The sequence below is a fragment of the Leucoraja erinacea genome, chromosome 8, assembly GCF_028641065.1.
Source record: "Leucoraja erinacea ecotype New England chromosome 8, Leri_hhj_1, whole genome shotgun sequence".
Taxonomy (NCBI): Eukaryota; Metazoa; Chordata; class Chondrichthyes; order Rajiformes; family Rajidae; genus Leucoraja; species Leucoraja erinaceus.
Window position 1 is genome coordinate 22,113,035 of NC_073384.1, and position 21,659 is coordinate 22,134,693.

Sequence of the window (21,659 nt, forward strand, 5' to 3'; positions counted from 1 at the left end):
TAGGTAGGTAGTAAGTAGGTCGTGATGCTAGTCGTAAGCAGTCAGAGGTGGTCGGAGGCAGTCGGAGTGAAAAAAAGGGCAGTAGAAAAAAAAGGTTATTTAAACAGCAGAACGTCACCTCATTCACTCCAAGGCATGTTCATTCATAGCTGGAGAGGTTTTTGGAGAGGAGACTTGGCATAGAGATGGCACCAAAAAGGCAGCAGCGCAGGGAGAGGGCACAATCCTAAAAAAAAACTGCCATGCAGGTGTTGCCCACCCAGGAGGAGGAGTGGCAGGAGATGATGCCACAGGAGGTGATAGTGCAGTAGGAGGTAGCCCTGCATGAGGGACCCCTGGAGGAGGAGACCAGGTAGTATATGTCCCCACCACCACCACATCCTTCACTGCCTCATTTCATAGCAGCCCTTTCTCCTGTGTCTGACACAGCATCATAGGCAGATACCCCATTGGTGGTGAGGGAGGGCTGGAGGAAGGTTATGCCCTACACCTTCACCAGGCAGCAGGAGGGGGACCTTGAGGAATGGTTCCAGCAGAATGCCATCCTGAACGAAAAGGAAAATGAAGGGTACAGGGACAGGGGCAAGAATGGCATGCTTGCCATCCACTGCCCCACATGTGTGCTTAAAGTTCCATCTTTTGTCAAAGTCCAGCGAAACTCTCTTCCAGTCATCTGGTGTACTGGGACAGTCGATCACATCATCTCCATTCACCCATTGAGACCTCTTCTTGTGCTTCCTCTTCACCCTTGCTTTTCCCCTTCTGCCTTTCTTAAAAGGACCTGAAGCAAAATGGCCACTGCAAACAGCAGTAAAACATACATGGTCGAAGCCAGTCTTCAACATAGTCAAAGGAGGTCGTAGACATAGTCATGGAAGGTCGTAGACATAGTCGTGGAAGGTCGTAGGCTACTGCGACCTCGATTTTTTTTTTAGGTCGTTTAAGGTTGTCAGAGGTCCCGATTTAGGTCATGAAAGTGGGACAGGGGCTTAGGCAGCAACTCTACCGCTGTTCCACCGTGAATTAGCATCTCGACCCAGAAAGTCAACCATTCTCTTGCCTCCACAGATGCCTCTCAACCTGCTGATCAGCCATCTCACAGCCCTGGAAGTGAACCTTCAACCCATCATGTCTGAGGCAGACATGATGGCAACCAGAACTGCACAGAATACTCCAAATAGGGCCTTATCAAAGATTTACAAAACTACAACATGACTTCCAACTCTTATACCCAAATGCCCCTACCAATAAAGGCAAGAATACCACAGATCTTCATTAGCATTCTTAGTATCACCACTTAAAATGTGGAGCAGGCTCAAGGGGCTAATTGGACCACTCCCTTCCAATTTATTCCCAACTCTTGTCTCTCCATGTCATCCTGAATCACATTTGCATTCTGAAATGGGGGGTGGGGGGCGCGTGCGATTGATTTAAGCAAGAGTCTTAGTATGTCCTCGTGATTGGGGTAATCTCCCTGCTCATTCAGTGTTGACCTGGTTTATTTTTAGCCTGGAGCTGTTCCTGCTCACTTTCACTCAGCTGTCCTGTCACTCGAATAGCAGCGTCTCTGAGTCTGTTCCACAAAGCACTGGGACGGCCGGAGGTGAGCTTGCAACTAACTTTTTCATCTACGGTGTGTGTGTGTGTTTTGTGTTTTTTGTATGTATCTGCACACACTCGTGTTTGTACACATGTGGTTGGGTTGGTGTGTAAGGGGAAGGAAATCACCGTAGCACTCAGCCCCCTTTTGTGGCCGCTGATAGTTTACTGTGCGCTGGGAGTGGGTGGGGTGGCTTTGTGTGATTTCGGTCACCGTTGCAATTGTTAGGTGCTGTTGTTCCTCTTTCTCTCTCTCTCTCTCTCTCTCCCTCTCCCTCTCCCTCTCCCTCCTACCCATTTCCTCTCTTTCGCTCTCTCTCTCTCTCTACATAATTTTCATCAAAATCTTTTGAGGTCCTAAAACATAATCCCTCTACAAACGATGGTATACTTTCAGCTACCTGGTGTAAACTCTAGAATAACGACCTCCAAATATCTAACTTTCTCTCTCTCTCTCTCTCTCTCTCTCTCTCTGTGTTTCTTCGTTTAAAATACACCTCCCAAACCCAATCTCAGAGGCTTGAGCTAACAGCTGTGTTAGTTATTCATCATCTCTTTTTAAATACACCTCTGAATATACCTGGGGATATGTTGTTACAAGATACTACATAAGTGGAAGTTGTTGAATGTCAGAGGGGAATATTGTTTTAATTCATTCAAGGGATATGAGCACTACAGCAATTAATTGCCTGAGAAGGTGGTGATGAGCTGCCTTAAATCGCTGCAATCCTTGAGGTGTGGATTTGCCTTCAATACTTTTGGGGAGGGAGTCCCAGTGTTGTGGCATCAAAGGAACGGTGACATATTCCCCAGTCAGTATGGCTTGAAGGGCAATTTCAAGGTGGCGATGTCCTCATGCTTTTGCTGCCCATGTCCTTGTAGCCAGTTGAAGTCGGGAGTTTGGAAGATGCTGTTGAAGGAGTCTTGTTGAATTGCCGCAGTGCATCTTGTAGAAGATACAAATTGCTGCTACTGCCCTTCAGTGATGGAGTGAGCGAATGTTTGTTAATGCTGTTGTGGTGCTTGAGTGTTGTTGAAGCTGCACTCATCCAAGGTAAGAGGGGAGTTTTTCCATCACACACCTGACCTGAACCTTGTAGATGATGGAACAGGCTTTGGGGAGATATGTGAGCTATCGCCACAGGATTCCTAGCCTCTGATCTGCTCTTGTTGCCTTATTGTGCACATGGCTACCCCAGTTCAGACTCTGGTCAACGGTAACTCTTGGGATATTAAGAGTGGTGATTCAGTGATGTGTATGCCATGAATACCAGGGGGTGAGAGCTGGATGTTCTCCAGATGTCAAGCAATTTCCACATCTGTGTTCTTCTTTTTACAAAAGCCCAACCTCAACCACTGATCAGGTAATAACTTGAGATGGTGTAACTTGAGTTATACCTTGAGTTCATATAATCATATTGAGTAATAATCAGAGTTACTAATAATAATATTTTGGAGTGGTTTATCGTTTCATCACTCTAATAATTGTATTATGGATAGAAACAAAGTTCTGGAGTAACTCAGCAGAACATAGAAACATAGAAAATAGGTGCAGGAGTAGGCCATTCGACCCTTTGAGCCTGCACCGCCATCCAATATGATCATGGCTGATCAGGCAGCATCTCTGGGGGAAAAAGGGTGGGTGATGTTTCGGGTTGGGACCCTTTTTCAGACTGAAAGGTTTTCAGTCTGACCCGCTGAGTTACTTCAGTACTTTGTGCCTATCTTCGGTGTAAACCAGCATCTGCAGTTCCGTTCTGCATCACTAATAATGATACTCTTCACTATCTCAAGCAGGAGGCAGGTTTGCACTGTACGTTTGAGCTGTGATTGGTGTGATTCCATCGACATCCAAGTGGGTGATAATAATTGGGAGCCGTGTCATGATGCCCAAAATAACAAGCCGCTACTTCCTCGGGCAGCTGACAGCTGCTTGCTCTTCACAACATTTGACGCACACACAGGACGTTTTTGTTTCCCTTGGTAACAAGGAGCTGGGTCACTTGGACATTCATCTCAGTTACTGGGTCCCTCCAGGGTCTCTCCATCTCGCCCATCCCCAATCACACTGAGCTACTCGTTATGGCCAAAGAATAGACCAGCTCAAGTAATTGGAGTCTATTGTTTCTTAATAAAAAGTAGATAGATTCTGTCATAGAGCCATAGTCCTAGAGTAGTAATACACTGTGGAAACAGGTGCTTCGGCCCAACTTGCCCAACATGCCCCAACTACACTAGTCCCACCTGCTTTGCCCATATCCCTCCAGACTTGTCCTATCCGTGTACCTGTCTAACTGTTTCTTAAACGTTGGGATAGCCCCAGCCTCAAGTACCACCTCTGGTGGCTTGTTCCATACACCCACCACCCTTTGTGTGAAAATGTTACCACTTTGTGTGAAAAGGTTATCCCTTTGTGTGAAAATGTTACCCCTTTGTGTGATGTTACCCCTGTCATAGAGAGATACAGCACAGAAATAAGAGTCTTCCAGGTCACCCAGTCCTTCTCTCCAGAGATGCTATCTGGCCCGCTGCAGCTTTTTGTGTCTATCTACAGAAACAAGCATCTTGTGGGCACCTTGGTATGGCAGCCAACAAGTGCCCATTTCCACATCTGGCACTAATCCCGTTTTATTCTCTCCACATTCACACCAACACCTTTCAGAATTCTACCACTCACCTACACACCACGGACAAATAATTAACCCATCAGCCCGCACACCTTTGAGTTGTGGAAGGGATTTGGAGCACCAGGAGGAAACTCGCATGGTCACAGGGAAAAACCTGCAAACTCCACACAGACAGTATTGAATCAGGGTCACTGAAACTCTGAGGCAGCAGCTCTACTTGCAGCAACGTTGTGCCTTCCAAAACTCCCCCCCCCCCCCCCCCCCCCCCCCCCCCCATTTGTCCCCCAAAATTAATCACCACTGATGGTGACAATGTCTTCACCAACTTGTGCCCTGGAATTCCCCTCACTGAACCTCACTGTCTGACTAGCACTCTTTCTCAACCTTTCAACAATGGGCAACAAAGAATTGGTTTCTAGTCGGGAGGGCCCATTTTAATCCACATAGAATAGTTCAGCACAAGAATAGATCTTTCGGCCAAATATGATGGCCAGTTAAATTAAACTCCCCTCTTGCATGTGATCCATATCCCTCCATTCCTTACATATCTATATTCCTATCTAAAAGCCACGTTGGCTTTTAAATCTCCTTTACATTTTCTGCTTCTGACCTCGGCCTCCAACACTCCAGAGAAAACAATCCAAGTTTGTCCAACCTCTCCTTATAGATGCTCCTCTTTAATTCAGGCAGCATCTTGGTAAATCTCTTCTGCTCTCTCTTCAAAGCCTCCACATCTTTCCTGGAATTGGGGTAACCAGAACAGCACACATGACTCTTTATAAAGCTGAAACAATAGACAATAGGTGCAGGAGCAGGCCATTCGGCCCTTCGAGCCATTCAATGTGATCATGGCTGACCATCCCCAATCCTGCCTTCTCCCCACATCCCCTGACTTTGCTATTTTTAAGCCCTATCTAGCTCACTCTTGAAAGTATCTCGCCACCACCGCCCTCAGGCAGAGAATTCCACAGACTTCATGATCCTTGTACTTCATGATTCTTGTACTCAATGCCCTGAGCAATGATGACTAGCATACAATATAAAGTTATAAGGTCATGTGATAGGAGTAGAATTAAGCCATTTAGCCCATCAAGTCTACTCCGCCATTCAATAATGGTTGATCTATCACTCCCTCCCAACCCCATTCTCCTGCCTACGCCCCATAACCTCTGACACCTGTGCTTTCTTTACAACTCTATCTAATTGTATTTGCACTTGAAGGATCTATGGACTTGGACCTCTCTACATCAATGCTGCTAAGGGTCTTGCCATTAAATGTATACTTGCATTCGACCTCCAAAAGTGCAACACCTCAAATTCATTTTTTTAGATGAAACTCAAAGTAAACAGTATACACATAGCAACGATAAATACAATGACGTGCCAAACAGTAGAATGGTGCAAGATTGCAGAACAAAATCCAAGTAGTACAAACGAATATTAAAGTACAAAGGGGATTTAAATTTGAAGGGGGTCTGAATGTTATGTTTTTCACACATGGGGTGGTGGGTCTAGAGAACAGCCTACCAGAGGATGTGGTAGAAACAAGTATAATAACAATGTTTAAAAGACATTTGGCCTAGTGCATGGATAGGAAAGGCAAAATGGACAACACTTGGGTCTTGGTCGGCACAGATGAATTGGGATAAAAGGTTTGTTTCCGTCCAGCATAACTCTATGAATCTTTGGATTTCTATTCAAATCATCCCATGGAATCCTCTAAATCCCCCGGGGCTCCAGAATCAGAAATCCCCAACGCAACAAAGAAGCGTGATGATGCTGTTTTACTGCCATTAATCAATCTTTCTTTTAGGCAGCAGTATATACAACTCACTGGTAAATAATGGGGCCACTCATTCACCCCACTTCCAGACCTTATACAAGTTGAGTTTCAAGAGTCAAGAGTGTTTTATAATCATGTGTCCCGAAACGGAAGAATGAACAAAGTGCATCAGTAATATATACACACACACACATACACACACACACATACACACACACATATACACACACATATACATATACACACACACACACATATACACACATACATACATATATGTATGTGTGTGTGTAACAAACCAACAACAATAATGCAAAGACAAAATGCCACCCATCGATGATATGATTATGGTATGAGTGCAGGCAGGTGGGACTAAGGGAAAAAAGTTGTTTGGCACAGACTTGTAGGGCCGAGATGGCTTGTTTCCGTGCTGTAATAGTTATATGGTTAATGTAGTTTGGAGCTTATTTTGAAGTTGTAGTGTTTAATAGTCTGATGGTTGTAGGGAAGAAGCTGGTCGTGAACCTGGACTTTACAGTTTTGCAGCTCCTATACCTTCTTTCCGATGACAGCAGTGAAATGAGAGTGTGACCAGGGAGGTGTGGATCTCTGATGATGTTGGCTGCCTTTTTGATGTTTTTTACTTGCCTATAGATCCCTTCAATGGGAGGTCCTGATGGAGGGGGCCCATGATGGACCTGTTCAACACTTTTTGCAATCTTCTTCGTTTGTGGGCTTCCGAGTTATTGAACCAGGCCGTGCTGCAACCAGTCAATATGCTCTCTACTGTACACCTGTACAAGTTTAAGAGAGAATTCATTGAGGTGCTGAATTTCCTCAATATTCTAAGGAAGTAGAGGCATTCATATGCTTATGCACAATCACAGTGAGGTATAGGTATTGCAGACTTATCCAGGCATGTAGACTGAGATAACACTCAAAAGCATCCTACACATAAATCACACATATTCTACAAGACAGTGAAAAGAAAAAGACTGCAAAAACAAAACATGAATGGTACGGTGGCACAGCAGTACAGTTGCTGCCTTATACCGCCAGAGAACCGGGTTTGTTCCTGACTACGGGTGCTTATCTGTACGGAGTTTGTACGTTCTCCCTGTGACCTGCGTGGGTTTTCTCCACGATCTCTGGTTTCCTCCCACACTCCAAAGATGCACAGGTTTGTAGGCTATTTGGCTTGGTATAATTGTAAAGTAAATCGTCCATAGTGTGTAGGATAGTTAGTATGCGGGGATTGCTGGTCAGTGTAGACTCAATGGGCCGAAAGGCCTGTTTCCATGCGGTGCCCCTAAACTAAACTAAACCTAAACTAAACTCCCCCCCCAGATTCTACCACTCGCCTACACACTTGGGGACAATTTGCAGGAGCTAATTAACCAACGCATTCATTGTGATGTAGGAGGAAACCAGAGCACCCACTGGAAACCTATATGGGCCCAGGGAGAGCAGGCACCACTGCGCTGCCTACAATGGTCATGGCATGAATGCCACATGCCACTTACCAGCCCACACCTGATTATTGTCCAGGCCTTGTGCATGCATGTTTGGACCGGTCGTTTATTGGGGATAGACACAAAATGCTGGCGTAACTTCCACCGTCTCTCTGACCATCACCGCCTCCTCGGCCGATCCCACCAAAGTTGCCACTGCCGCCAACCTTCACCACCACCCCGGAAACAACAACGCTTCTGCCATTGAGTTACTCCAGCATTATGCGTCTACCTTCAGTATAAACCAAGATCTGCAGTTTATGCCTGTCCCGCTGAGTTACTCCAGCATTTTGTGTCTGTCTTTGGTTTAAAACCAGCATCTGCAGTTCCTTCCTGCACATTTTGTCTGCTCCACTGTGAAATCTCCTCAACGTATGTCTACTTTGAAGAAGTTCTCCTCCTCTCTCCGACGAGAGTTCTGCAACATCCTCTCTCACTGCCTTTCCCCCGACTCTAGTCTGAAGAAGGGTCTCGACCCAAAATGGCACCCAATCCTTCTCTCCAGAGATACTGCCAGTCCCGCTGAGTTACTGAGTTACTCCAGCATTTTGTGTCTATCTGCAGTTCCTTCCTACACACTTCATTTGCTAGGGAGTTGTGGGTGGAATTGAATATAATACAATCATGAAATTCCTGAAATAAAAAAACCCAGAAAAGACTGGAAACACACAGCAGAGCAGTAGATCCCTGAAGAGAGAAATAGCTGATTTCCTACATCTGCAATTTTTTAAATCTTTATTTACAGAAGAAGTTACAAACCTGGATTGAAAACATAGAAGAAGCACAGCTTGTTTTTCTTTACAATTTTTAAATGATCTTAATTAATGATTATCACATGTATGCCTCAAACCTGATACTTCTTAATGCGTTATAACCTTTTATATTATCGTTAAGTGAGACCAGAGGCCTATGAAAAGGAGTTCAAAGACGTACAAAGATGTACAGGTTTGCAGGCGATTTGTCCTGGTAAAATAGTCAATTGCCCCGAGGGTGTGTCGGATAGTGTTGGTGTGCAGGGATCACTGGTCGGCGCGGACTCGGTGGGCCAAAGGGCCTGTTCCTGCTCTGTATCTCTAAGCTAAACTAAACTAAAGAATGGCCTTAACTAGCAGCGAGTTGTCTAAAGGCGGTAATGATGGCAGAGTCTCAGGATCCATTACCAGAGGCATGGTTGCTGCTCACAGACCATATCCCTTCCAGGACAGCCAAGTGTCCAACACAATCTGACACGTGGGGGCAGCATAGAAACATAGCCAAGCATAGAAATTAGGTGCAGGAGTAGGCCATTCGGCCCTTCGGGCTGCCATTTAATTTATCAACCCTGGTTCATCTCCTCAGTTCCCGGCTGCCTTCTCTTACCCTTGATCCCCTTGGCCACAGGGCCACAGCTAACTCCCTCTAAATATAGCCAATGAACTTTATTTTACCCTCTGTGGCAGAGAGTTCCAGATATTCACCACCCTTTGTGTGAAAAAAGTTTTTCATCTCGGTTTTAAAGGATTTCCCCCTTATCCTTTAAGCTGTGACCCCTTGTCCTGGACTTCCCCAACATCGGGAACAATCTTCCTGCATCTAGCCTGTCACACCCCTTAAGAGGCATGAGGCATTGGGCCAGAAAGGGCGATCCAGTCCAATGTTTCGGGCTGAAATTTAACCCTGGTTCTCTCCTGTTGGCTGAGAATGTTTAGTTTTATCTCAGCGTAGCAGCATCTGCAATATTTATTTTAATTTACATTTAAAAAACTTTGTTTTGACCATGTGTTCATGTGTGTGTTGTGTGTGTGCACATGTGTAGATTTGTAAATATGTATGTGTGTGATGCTTGCTGTGTTCATGTGCGTATGTGTGTGTGTACAAATATACGTCCACACCCATGTATGCATGCATTTTTGAGTATGGAAATATGTATATGTATATGCACACGCAAACATTTTTCTTCCATATTCAAGCAGATGACTGTCACAGCTAGGTTAATGGGAAGGGAAACTTAAAATATTTCAAGGGTTGAGACTGTGCTAACCCAGAAAAAGCTCACAGCCGTGATATGAGAGTTCACTGTGCTGTCCTTCTGTGGGATTAGCAGTGAAGCTGCCCAGTCAGAGGGGAGAGGGGGGAAGGGAGTGTGTGACAGTGACTCTGGAAAATGCTGGTCAGCACAGCCCGATTTAGATATGATCGGAGGGACAAGTCATCGTGGAGCAGCTGCTGCACACTGGGCAGCTCCACGCACAAGGCAGTGGGTTATAATTAACACAGCCTGTCATAGCATCATAGCATGGAGCCTCTGCCTTAAAGGAGAATCCCTCTGCAGCTCATCGCATGCAAACACCATGAACACTTGCGCACATGTACGCCCACATGCACACGCATTCACGAGCACGCACACACACGCTTGTACACATACACTGGCTCTTGCCAACTCCAAGCACAAGTATACACACAGCACACACATACACACAATCTAAGACTACACAACCAGGCCTGCATATTCGATATGTAGTAATGCGCAAACACACAGACACTGATGAGGCCATTGTAAGACCCATGGACTCTTCCACAGGAGGGTAGAAGGTGGTTGACAGAGAAGGTTATTGGTAGGTGGATAGCTTATGCGCTGATATGCTCCTTCTTTCACTTACACAGGGTCTCTGTGTGCTTCTAATACATAGGCTTGTGGTTCTCAATACCATACCAAATGCCCCTTCCCCCTATCTCAGCAAACATGTTGGGGTGCTTCATTGCCTTTAAGAACATCCATTAACCTTTCCCTTCATCTGCCTGGTATTTTCTTTCCACGACTGCTTGGAATAGAATGTTTTGCTCAAGACTTTGGTGTCAGGCATACAAACACTGTGAGACACAAAGCGCTGGAGTAACTCAGCGGGTCAGACAGCATCTCTGCAGAGGGATGGATTGACCATGTATCAGGTCAGGACTCAAATTAAGCCTATTTACAGTATGTTCTCCAGAGATGCTGACTGACACACTCAGTTACCCCAGCACTTTGTGCTTTTTATTTGTAAACTGGCATCTTCAGTTCCTCATGTCTTACAATATGGCCTGCACAGTGTAGCCATGCATCACTGGAACTCAGTGTTGGGGACATAGGCCAGGGGGAGAAGAAGGAAACTATGTTGGTGATATCTTTAGAGAGTTGTGAGGTGCATGTTGTAAATAATCCAGTCTCAGAACCATGTTTGAAAGTCAGAGTTGCTGCTCACTGGACCATAATTTTTGTGTCAGATCCAAGATCTTTATCTTCAAAGGTCCATCCCCTCATTTAACCAAACGTTGGGCTGGCACTTTGAAAATGATGGAAAAAGCTTCATTATTGATATCCCTTTTTTGTCCACCATCTCTCCCTAGTAATGGAGTCAAAGACCATGACCAGAAGATGTTGCTGATGCTAGCATTACTCTCATTGAAGATTATGCCCACAGTGTCTATTGATGGAGGATCTATACTGGGATTTAGGAGCAGCCCTTTCACCAGTGGATGAGACATCCACCAATGGCACTCCCTGTGGCAGACATCAGTAAGACCATTCTTGGTTAACATGGTCACCTTTCTTGATCATGATTACAGCATTTCTGATGTTGTCTGGTATATCCTTCTTTGCCCAAATATGGATGATGAGACTGTGGCTCTGTCATTGAAAGCTCCTCATCTCCGCATTTTAGAAGAGCATTAGTATTCCAGGCAGTGGCGGACTGGCCAGGGTGTCAGCTTGCCCAATGGCAAGTGGGCCCCTGATGAAGTGGGCCCTCTTTGTCTCCTGGCAACCAATATTTTTAGACCCAGTCCGCCACTGATTCCAGGTGTGACCTCACCGACATATCTTACAACTGGGACAGCTCCATGAGACTGGGAATGATAAAGGTTTGGGAGTAGCTCCTTTGCATCAAGGAATGTTGCTTGTTGCTGAGAAGAGAGGGAAATGCTTGAAAACCATGACTTATAAAGGCTTTGACACAACTGGGTCAGTGCAGCCAGTGTATGTGTGGCTTTGACAATGTGTTATTCCTCCTTAGGCAACGTTGAACAACAATGGAGTGCCATGAGTCCGCCAACAACAATAATCCCTCACAACATGTCCCTCCTGATGGAATTGGGATGCAGGAACCTGTCCAATCTCCAGCATTGGCACCCAACGCTGATCAACTAGAGAAGCAAGGAGCACCTGAGAAAGACCCAAAAGATCCCATCACTTCCGATCAGGCGCCGGTAAAGGCGGCTTCCCATGCACTGAAGGAGGAGGCTCTGCCTGAGCCGGACCCGATAGGCCCTGACATCGGGGAGGAGCTGAACAGGCAGCTGGAGGACATCATCAAAAACTATGGCTCCGGGGACAACACGGTGGGCAAGGAGGTGCAGGAAGAGGCGGGGAGAGGTGAGGCTTTGAACAACGGAGAGGTGGAGGCCCAGGAAGATGGGGACAGGGAGCAGCCAGGGTCTGCATTCACTGATGATGCCGACAAGGAAACAGAGAAGGAGCAGAAGGTGGATAAAAAGAAGCTGAAGGGAATGGGTGAGTCGAAACAGAAAACAAATAAAACTGCAGACTCGTAGGGTCATACAGCACAGAAACAGGCCCTTCAGCCCGACTTGTCCATGCCGACAAACATGCCCGTCTATACAGGTCACATTTTTCCACATTTTGACCCATATCCCTCTAAACAAGATACAAGATACATTTAATTGTCATTTGGACCCCTTGAGGTCCACACGAAATGCCGTTTCTGCAGCCATACATTACAAACACATAGACCCAAGACACAACATAATTTACATAAACATCCATCACATCGCTGTGATGGAAGGCCAAATAAACTTATCTCTCCACTGCACTCTCCCCCTCCCATCTCAGAGTCAAAGTCAAAGCCCCCGGCTGGCGATGGCGATTGTCCTGCGGCCATTAAAGCCACGCCGGGTGATGCAAGGTCGCACACCGGGTCTTGGTGTTAGAGCCCCCGGCGTGCGCTCGCAGAGTCCCGCGGCCATTTCAGCCGCGCGGGGCAGTGATGTAGGCCCCGCTCCAGGAGCTCTTCAACCCCGCAACTCGGGCGGGGAAAGTCGCCGTTGCGAGAGCCCTGAAAAGCGGTCACATGAAACCTGCACCAAACCCTGGGAAAAAAGATTGAACATTCACCCTATTTATTCCCCTCATGAATTTATACACCCTTATGATCGCCCATCCTACAATTGCCACAGTCCAACAAATAAAGATCTAGCCTGCCCAACATCTCCCAATAACTGAATCCCTCAAGACCTGGAAACATTCTCGTATATCAGAATAAAACAATGTACCTCAGAATAAAAGGACATAAGGACATGCCTTTAGAAAGGTGGAGGAATTTTTTTAGTCAGAGGGTGGCGAGTCTGGGATTATTTGCCACAGACGCCTGTGGAGGCCATCATGGGTATTTTTAAGGTGGGAATTGACAGATTCTTGATTAGTATGGGTGTCAGGGGTTATGGGGAGAAGGCAGGAGAATGGGTTGAGAGGGAAAGATAGATCAGCCATGATTGAATGTCGGAATTTACTTGATGGGCCGAATGGCCTAATTCTGCTCCTATGACTTATGAAAATCTTTTCTACACTCTTTCTAACTAAAGCTAGAACAAAGGCTGGGATCTGAAAAACAAAAATGCTGAAAGAACTCGGCCTGTCAGGCAGCTTCTGTGGAAAGGGAAACCAGCATGGGGTTATAATGGAGAGGGGGGAGGTTAGGAAGCTTGCAGGCAACACAAAAGTTGCAGACAGTGAGAAAGGCAGTCAAAGGATGCATTTAATTTTGTAAAAGTTTGGAGCTAATAAGAAGTGTTAAATTGCAGAGAAGGGAGGGGGGTGGAGAAAACAGATGGGAATGCTTGCAATAGGGTGGATATGACACAGAAGATGGATGGTCACAGTACATATTGAAAAGTGTAAATAAAATGATACAAATTAAATATACGAGGAGGGAGAACTTACTAAATGCTATAAATGTGAGATGGAAAACTGGATGGTAGGTTTTCTGAAAATGTTGAATCCAAAGTGAACTCTGCCATGGTAGGATGAATAGGATTGTACATGATTATTCCAGAGATTACAAGGAGATTCCATGGGCAACAAAGAGGCATGGCTGGTAGAGCTAGTGTCTCGTAGATTCAGTATGGGGAGGAGGGGAAGGAGAGATAGAAATTTGGAATTTACCTCAGAAAATGGCAAATGGCAATTAATGCTGGAACAATTATTTATTTAAAATTTGAGATTGAGGTAATTCATAGATCGCAAAGTAATAAAATATGATGGTTAAGTTACTAGAGGAGCAGCCAGAGTTTGGATCACTGATGCAGGGATGTGAGTTTGAATCCCGCCACAGCAGCTGGGTTAATTAAATACAACATGATTGAATAAAAACTAGAACTTTCAGTCATTTTCTATGACAAAAGATTGCCGTTAATATCCATATGATGTCCTTCAGGAAAGTAAATCCACTGACCTTACCTGGATGATCCATCAATGGCATTGTCTTCTCAACACAAAAGCATCTTGATATGAATGTACAGCATTTTACCTCAGTATTTTCCTGTTGCCAGCTCTACAGTCGCTGGACATGTTGTTACCATCACTCCACTGGGGGAAAATAGATTTCTGTTTTTAACAAAATTTCTTCTGTTTTGAAATACAGGGAAGGAGATCATTGCCTTGGTGCAGAATCTGAGTAAGATCAGCTCGCCCGAGGAGAGGCAAGATGCACTGCTCCTGAAGTACTCGGAACTGGTCAGTAAAAGTGACTCCATCGACTGCATGCACTTTTCCCACTCCTTGTTGGGAATGCCTGCCTCTTGTGTCCTTAAACAGGTAAAGCTCCGGGTGACAAGTGGTCATGAGGTCATGGTGCTACAGCAACAACATGTCAACACCTTTAACAAGATGCCCGCCAGAACCATGCTCTTTACTCTCCATTCTAAGCCCAGGGATTCATGGTCAACTGACAGTGCTTTATATCATACTCTCATCACAGCAGGATGTCCCAAAGAACTAGATAGCCAACGAGGTACCCCAAACTAGAGTAATCTAATGAAAAACATTTTTTCCCTTTGAGAAAAAGTAGACTGCAAATGCTTCCATGGATCAGTAAAAAGGAAAACATTAGCAAAGATTAATGTGGGTTCCTTACAGACCGAGGCAGAAGAAATTATAAAGTCACGGCATGAAAGCAGGCCCTTTAACTCAGGACGGCATGGTGGCACAGCGGTACAGTTGTTGCCTTACAAAGCCAGAGATCCGGGTAGGATAGAATTGGTGTATGGGGTGATTGTTGGTCGGTGTGGACTCGGTGGGCCGAAGGGCCTGTTTCCACGCTGTATCTCTAAACTAAAACTAAACTCAGCACGTCCATGTCAGCCAAGATGTCTTTCTGAGCTGGTGCCATTGTCTGTGTTTGGGGCCATATCCCACCAAACCTTTTCTATCCATGTACTTGTCCAAATGCCTTTCAAATGGTGTAATTGTACCTGCCCCTACAGGTTCCTCCAGCAACACATTCCATATACACACCATCCTTCTTGTGACAATGTTGCCCCTTTAAACCTTCCCCTTATTCATACCCCTTATGATTTTTATATACCCATATAAGATTCTAGGGAAAATGGCCCAGCCTCGCTTTACAGCTAAATCCCTCCAATCCCGGTAACGTCCTTATGTTTTCATTCCAACGAATAACCATAGAACAAGTGGGATTAATTCAAGATAACGTGGCTAATTAGTACGTGGAGCCAGAAGGTTTACGTGAGGTCCGAAATGAACACTGTTCATCAGGATTCACAAAGGAAAAAACTTTGTGGTTGGAGAATTTGGTGTAGGTTTTGGTGAAAGTCTTGTGCAAATTCACAAACTGATTATTTTGGCATATAGAAGACAGATGGTAGAGGATTGTTTTTGTGATTGAATACCTGTTACTACGAATGTCCCACAACAATCGGTGTTGGAGCCCTTTAGGGATTTGTTTAGTTGGGCCCATTTGTTGGCATGGACAAGTTGTGTCCTGACTTGATCTGTTTTTGAAGGAGGTGTCTATAGGTGGCACTGATTGTCATCTTTCCAAAATTCTAGATGTTTGAGAGTGCTTCCCTCAGAATGTAAAGTAACAATTGTAACCCCCACTATTTAAGAAAGGTAGGAGAGAGAAAACTGGAAACCATTTTCCAATTAGCCTGGCACAAGTAATAGAGTAAATCCTAGCATCTATTATTTAAGAAGTTGCAACAAGGGCCATAGAAAATATTGTCAACTTTGAATATAGAAAGAGAGATCATGTTTGACAAATCTGTTAGAATTTTTTGAATTTCTAACAGTGGAATAAATAAGAAGGAACAAATAGATGTAATGCATTTGAACTTTGCTTTATATTATACTTGCATCACAGCAGGATGAGTTATTACACAAGAGTCGAACATATGTGTTGGGAGTAAATATGATTGTGGACTGAGTTCGAGAGAGAAACCATAATGAATAATTTTCAGGTTGGAATAGTGGAGCTGGTAGAGATGCCACAAGGTCCATCTGTCATTATGGATTATACATATGTGGGGACTGTAAAATGTATCCATATTTACCAATTACACAAAAATTAATACAAAGAACGATATCAACGCCGGTTGCAAGGAAGTTACATGGAGACCTCAAAAAAAGTAAATGGTTAGGAGCATGGCAGATAGTCTTTACATGGTAAAATATGAGGACATCCACTTTAGTTGATAAGGATAGAAAATAGGAGTTTATTTTAAAAGGTGAGCGATTGACATGTGTTGGTGTTAAGGAGAACTTGATTATCAATGAAAGTTAACACGCAGGTACCAGAAGCAATTAGACTTCTAGTGACGGCTGTGGAGGCCAAGCCATTGCGTATTTTTAAAGTGCAGATTCACAGATTCAATGATCAGTAAGGGTTTCAAAGGTTATTGGGAGAAGGGCAGGAGAATGCTAAGTCCTTCAGAAAGTCTTTGATAGAATACTACAGGAGAGTTGTGGGAAGATAGAAGGGAAAGGTAGATCAGTCATGATTGAATGATGGAGTAGATTTGATCGGCCGAATGGTCTAATTGTGCTCCTATGACATGAACATGAACTTATGTATTAAGGAGGCAAACAGTCCATTGGTCTTTTTTGTCAAAGGATTTGGGTATCATTCTGCTATTTAGCACTGAGATGAGGAAAAACTTCTTAGGACAGTGATGAGGAAAAACTTCTTCACCCCGAGAGTTGTGAATCTGTGGAATTCTCTGCCACAGAGCGCAGTGGAGGCCAATTCACTGGATGTTTTCATGAGAGAGTTAGATTTAGTCCTTGGGGCTAAAAGAATCAAGGAATATGGGGGGAAAAGCAGGAAATGGGTAATGATTTTAGATGATCAGCCATGGTCATATTGAATGGTGGTGCTGGCTCAAAGAGCCAAATGGCCTACTACTGCACGCATTTTTCCATGTTTCTTTGTAACTGGAATATTATGCATGGTCTGATCTCCTTATCCAAGGAAGGATATAGTTGTAATTGTAGCAGTTCATTAAATTGATGTTTGGACTGGGAATCTTCTGAGAGGGGATTAAGCAAACCAAGGCCACGCTTCCTCGAGTTTAGTAGAACAAAAGGAGCTCATATTGTAACGGTTCCCATAAGCCTTGGACAGGTAGATGACAGAATGGTGTTTTGCCTGGTTGGATAGCTGGAATCAAACATCAGTGTCAAAATTTAAAAATAGGCCATTTAGTACATGATGAGAAATGTCTTCACCCAGAGACTAGTATTTCTTTTCAATTTTCTTCACAACAGAACTGTGGAAGTTTAGTCACTGAGTTTACTCGAGACATTTTTGGAATGTGGGAGTAAACCGGAGCACCAGGGGAAAACCCACACAGGGGAGAAAATACATACTCCGTGCAGACAGCATTCATAGTCAGAATCAAACCCGGATCTCTGATGCTGTAAGGCAGCAACACTGTGGCCTGTGCCACTCTGCCATCCCATCCTATGGCAGAATTTATCTCCCATGTTATTGTCCTTTGTGTAATGGAAATTCTCCATTATAGAATTCACAAATCATTCCCTAAAAAGTTCTCCCTTACCAAATAGATGCAGTATTTTTGGGTTCCTGTTGGGGTCACTACAGAGGCCAATATGGCTCCCTGCTGCCATCTTCAGGGATGTAGCAGTACTCCTTGCCTTCCAAAAATATCCATGTCAAAATGTTGCTGATGGGATCGAACCACCAGTCACATCTTCCCATTTCCGCCTTTTTCTGCTTTTGGTAGAAACCACTCTACTCAATCTTGTTTATTGCATTCGGTATGGCCTCCTTTACATCAACGAAGCCAAGCGTAGTCATGGCGACTGCTACGCAATCACTTGAAATTATAGGGTCACACAGCATGGAAGTAGGCCTTTCAGACCAACTCCCCATGCTGACTAAGATGCCGCATTTACACTTGTCCCGGCTGCCCATGTATGGCTCATATCCCTCTAAACCATTCCTATCCATGTACCTGGCCAAATGTATTTTAGATGTTGTTATACTCCTGCCTCAACTACCTCCTCTGGCAGCTCGTTCCATATAACCACTACCCACTGTGTGCAAAAAGTTGCCCCGCAGGTTCCTATTAAATCTTTCCCCTCTCACCTTAACTTGCGCAGTGTGTGCAAATTCCAGTATTTAAATCTGATATAGGACATTTGGACAGAAGCATGGAATGTGAAAGGTTTAGAGGGATGAGGGTCACATGCAGGCAAATGGACTAGTGTAAATGGACATCTTGGTCAGCATGGACATGTTGTGTTGAAGAGCCTATTTCACCGTTGTATGTGCTTTGATGTTAGGTAGCACGCCTGCTGTCCAATGTGCTTGATGAGGTACCTGGTGTATCCAGTATCCAATTCCCATTTCCTGGGAATTTCCAACTCTTTTCATAAGGAAAGAGCTATGATGTGATCTGACCTCTCTGGGGATGGATGGTTGTGTTTCACCATGTTGAAATGTAAATTTCATGGGAAGATGGTCATAGAGTAATCCAGCGTGGAAATAGGCCCTTCAGCCCAACTTGCCCACAACGACCAATATGTCCCATCTACACTAGTCCCACTTGCCTGTGTTTGGCACAGACCCCACTAAATCTGTCTCATCCATGTACCGAAGATAGACAGAAAATGCTGGGGTAACTCAGCGGAACAGGCAGCATAACTGGACAGAAGGAATGGGTGATGTTTCAGTTCTCGATCCGAAACGTCATCCATTCCATCTATCTAGAGATGCTGCCTGTCCCGCTGAGTTACTCCAGCATTTTGTGTCTTTCTTGGGTGTAAACCAGCACCTGCAGTACCTTCCTACACTATCCATATACCTGTCTAATTGCTTGCTTCATAAACATTTCGAAAATCAGGTTAAGATATCAGGAATTAAGATTACAGAAAGTAAGCATGCAGGTATAGCAGGCAGTGAAGAAACCTAATGGCATGTTGGCCTTCATAACAAGAGGAGTTGAGTATTGGAGCAAAGAGGTCCTTCTGCGGTTGTACAGGGCCCTGGTGAGACCACATATGGAGTATTGTGTGCAGTTTTGGTCTCCAAATTTGAGGAAGGACATTCTTGCTATTGAGGGAGTGCAGCGCAGGGTTCACCAGGTTAATTCTCGGGATGGCGGGACTGTAATATGTTGAAAGAATGGTGCGACTGGGCTTGTATACACTAGAATTTAGAAGGTTGAGAGGATATCTAATTGAAACATATAAGATTATTAAGGGATTGGACATGCTAGAGGCAGATAACATGTTCCCAATGTTGAATAAGAATAAGGGGTAGGACATCTAAATCGGAGATGAAGAAAATCTTTCACCCAGATAGTTGTGAATCTGTAGAATTCTCTGCCTCTGAAGGCAGTGGAGGCCGATTCTCTGGATGCTTTCAAGAGAGAATTAGATAGAACTCTTAAAGTTAGCGGAGTCAAGGGATATGTGGGGAAGACCGTAACGGGATATTGATTGTGGATGATCAGCCATGATCACGGTGAATGACGGTGCTGGCTCAAAGGGCAAATGGCCTACGCCTGCACCTATTGTCTATTGAACCATTGGATTAGATTATCAACGTCAGGGTGATTGGAGTGGGTGGTCTTGTGTCACGGGGATGATGTTCCTCCTGCTGTTGCTGGCCAGTGCCAAGTGTTCCTCAGTCACCCAGTGACCCTCTGGTGTGTGCCTGTTGTCTACCTGCAGCTGGAGGAGTACCGGGGAGAGCAGAAGCAGAGGAAGTTGGTCCAGAGGAAGCAGACGCAGCTGACCAAGGAGAAGGACCATCTACAGGGTGAACATACCAGGGCCATCCTAGCCCGCAGCAAGCTCGAGAGTCTGTGCCGGGAGCTCCAGAGACACAACAGGACCCTCAAGGTGCGTAGTAGAGGGAACAATCCCCAGCTTAAAGTAAGATAGCAACCATTAAACCCTACACGTGAGTAACTCTCGTAAACACAGCTCGCCGTCTGTCATCTGCTGACAGAGCGGAGAGAAGACAATCTCAGTGTAGGAAGGAAGTTCAAGTTCAAGTTTATTGTCATGTGTCCCTGATAGTACAATGAAATTCTTGCTTTGCTTCAGCACACAGAACATAATAGGCATTGACTACAAAACACATGAATAAATAAACTGATAAAGTGCAAATGACAAATAATGGGTTATAATGTTCAGAGTTTTGTCCAAGCCAGGTTTACTGGCCTGATGGCTGTGGGGAAGTAGCTATTCCTGAACCTGGTCGTTGCAGTCTTCAGGCTCCTGTAACTTCTACCCGAAGGTAGCAGGGAGATGAGTGTGTGGCCAGCATGGTGCGGGTCTTTGATGATACTGCCAGCCTTTTTGAGGCAGCGACCGATAAATCCCCTCGATGGAAGGAAGGTCAGAGCAGATGATGGACTGGGCAGTGTTTACTACTTTTTGTAGTCTCTTCCTCTCCAGGGCGCTCAAGTTGCCGAACCAAGCCATGATGCAACCGATCAGCGTGCTCTCGACTATGCACCTGTAGAAGTTAGAGAGAGTCCTCCTTGACAAACCGACTCTCCGTAATCTTCTCAGGAAGTAGAGGCGCTGATGTGCTTTCATGATAATTGCATCAGTGTTCTCGGACCAGGAGAGATCTTCAGAGATGTGCACGCCCAGGAATTTGAAGCTCTTGACCCTTTCAACCATTGACCCGTTGATATAAACGGGACTGTGGGTCCCCATCCTACTCCTTCCAAAGTCCACAATCAGTTCCTTGGTTATGCTGGGGTTGAGGGCCAGGTTATTGTGCTGGCACCATATGGACAGTTGCTCAATCTCTCTTCTATACTCTGACTCATCCCCATCAGTGATACGTCCCACAACAGTGGTGTCGTCAGCGAACTTGATGATGGAGTTCGCACTGTGACTGGCTACGCAGTCATGAGTATAGAGTGAGTACAGCAGAGGGCTGAGCACGCAGCCTTGAGGTGCTCCCGTGCTGATTGTTATCGAGTCTGACACATTTCCACCAATATGAACAGACTGTGGTCTGTGGATGAGGAAGTCGAGGATTCAATTGCAGAGGGATGCGCAGAGACCCAGTTCTGTGAGTTTGGTAACCAGCTTGGAGGGGATGATAGTATTAAATGCCGAGCTGTAATCAATGAATAACAGCCTGACATAAGAGTTTTTGATGTCCAAGTGGTCCAGAACGGAATGGAGGGCCAGTGAGATCGCATCCACCGTTGATCTGTTGTGACGGTAAGCGAACTGCAGTGGGTCCAGGTTTTTTTCAAGGTAGGAGTTGATTTTCGCCATGATCAACCTCTCGAAGCATTTCATCACCACAGGTGTTAGTGCCACAGGTTGATGGTCATTGAGGCACGTCACCTTACTCTTCTTGGGCACTGGAATAATTGATGCCCTTTTGAAGCAGGTGGGAACCTCAGATCTCAGTAGTGACAGGTTGAAAATGTCTGTAAAAACTCCAGCCAGTTGGTCCGCACAGGTTTTTAGAACACGACCGGGTATACCATCAGGTCCAGGTGTTTTTCGGGGGTTCACCCCTCTGAAGGATTTCCTGACGTCGGCCTCTGTGACTGAGACTGAGATACCATCACAGCGAATGAGGG

General features: G+C 45.1%; 1 protein-coding gene across 3 annotated transcripts in view; it reads left to right on the forward strand.

Annotated features, from left to right (window-relative positions):
• The first annotated feature begins 1,446 nt into the window (after positions 1 to 1,446).
• The window catches only part of txlnba (taxilin beta a), a 43,021-nt gene continuing 22,808 nt past the window's right edge, over positions 1,447 to 21,659 (forward strand). Inside the window, exons 1-4 of one of the 3 annotated variants that reach the window (XM_055639175.1) lie at positions 1,447 to 1,603; positions 11,552 to 12,048; positions 14,195 to 14,286; positions 19,771 to 19,941. In XM_055639175.1, the coding sequence (XP_055495150.1) occupies positions 11,568 to 12,048; positions 14,195 to 14,286; positions 19,771 to 19,941 (744 nt within the window). In that variant the 5' untranslated portion in view covers positions 1,447 to 1,603; positions 11,552 to 11,567. Of the gene's footprint in view, positions 1,634 to 2,404; positions 2,654 to 11,551; positions 12,049 to 14,194; positions 14,287 to 19,770; positions 19,942 to 21,659 lie in introns of those variants that run through there. The other 2 variants (XM_055639176.1, XM_055639177.1) reach the window with 2 other exon arrangements.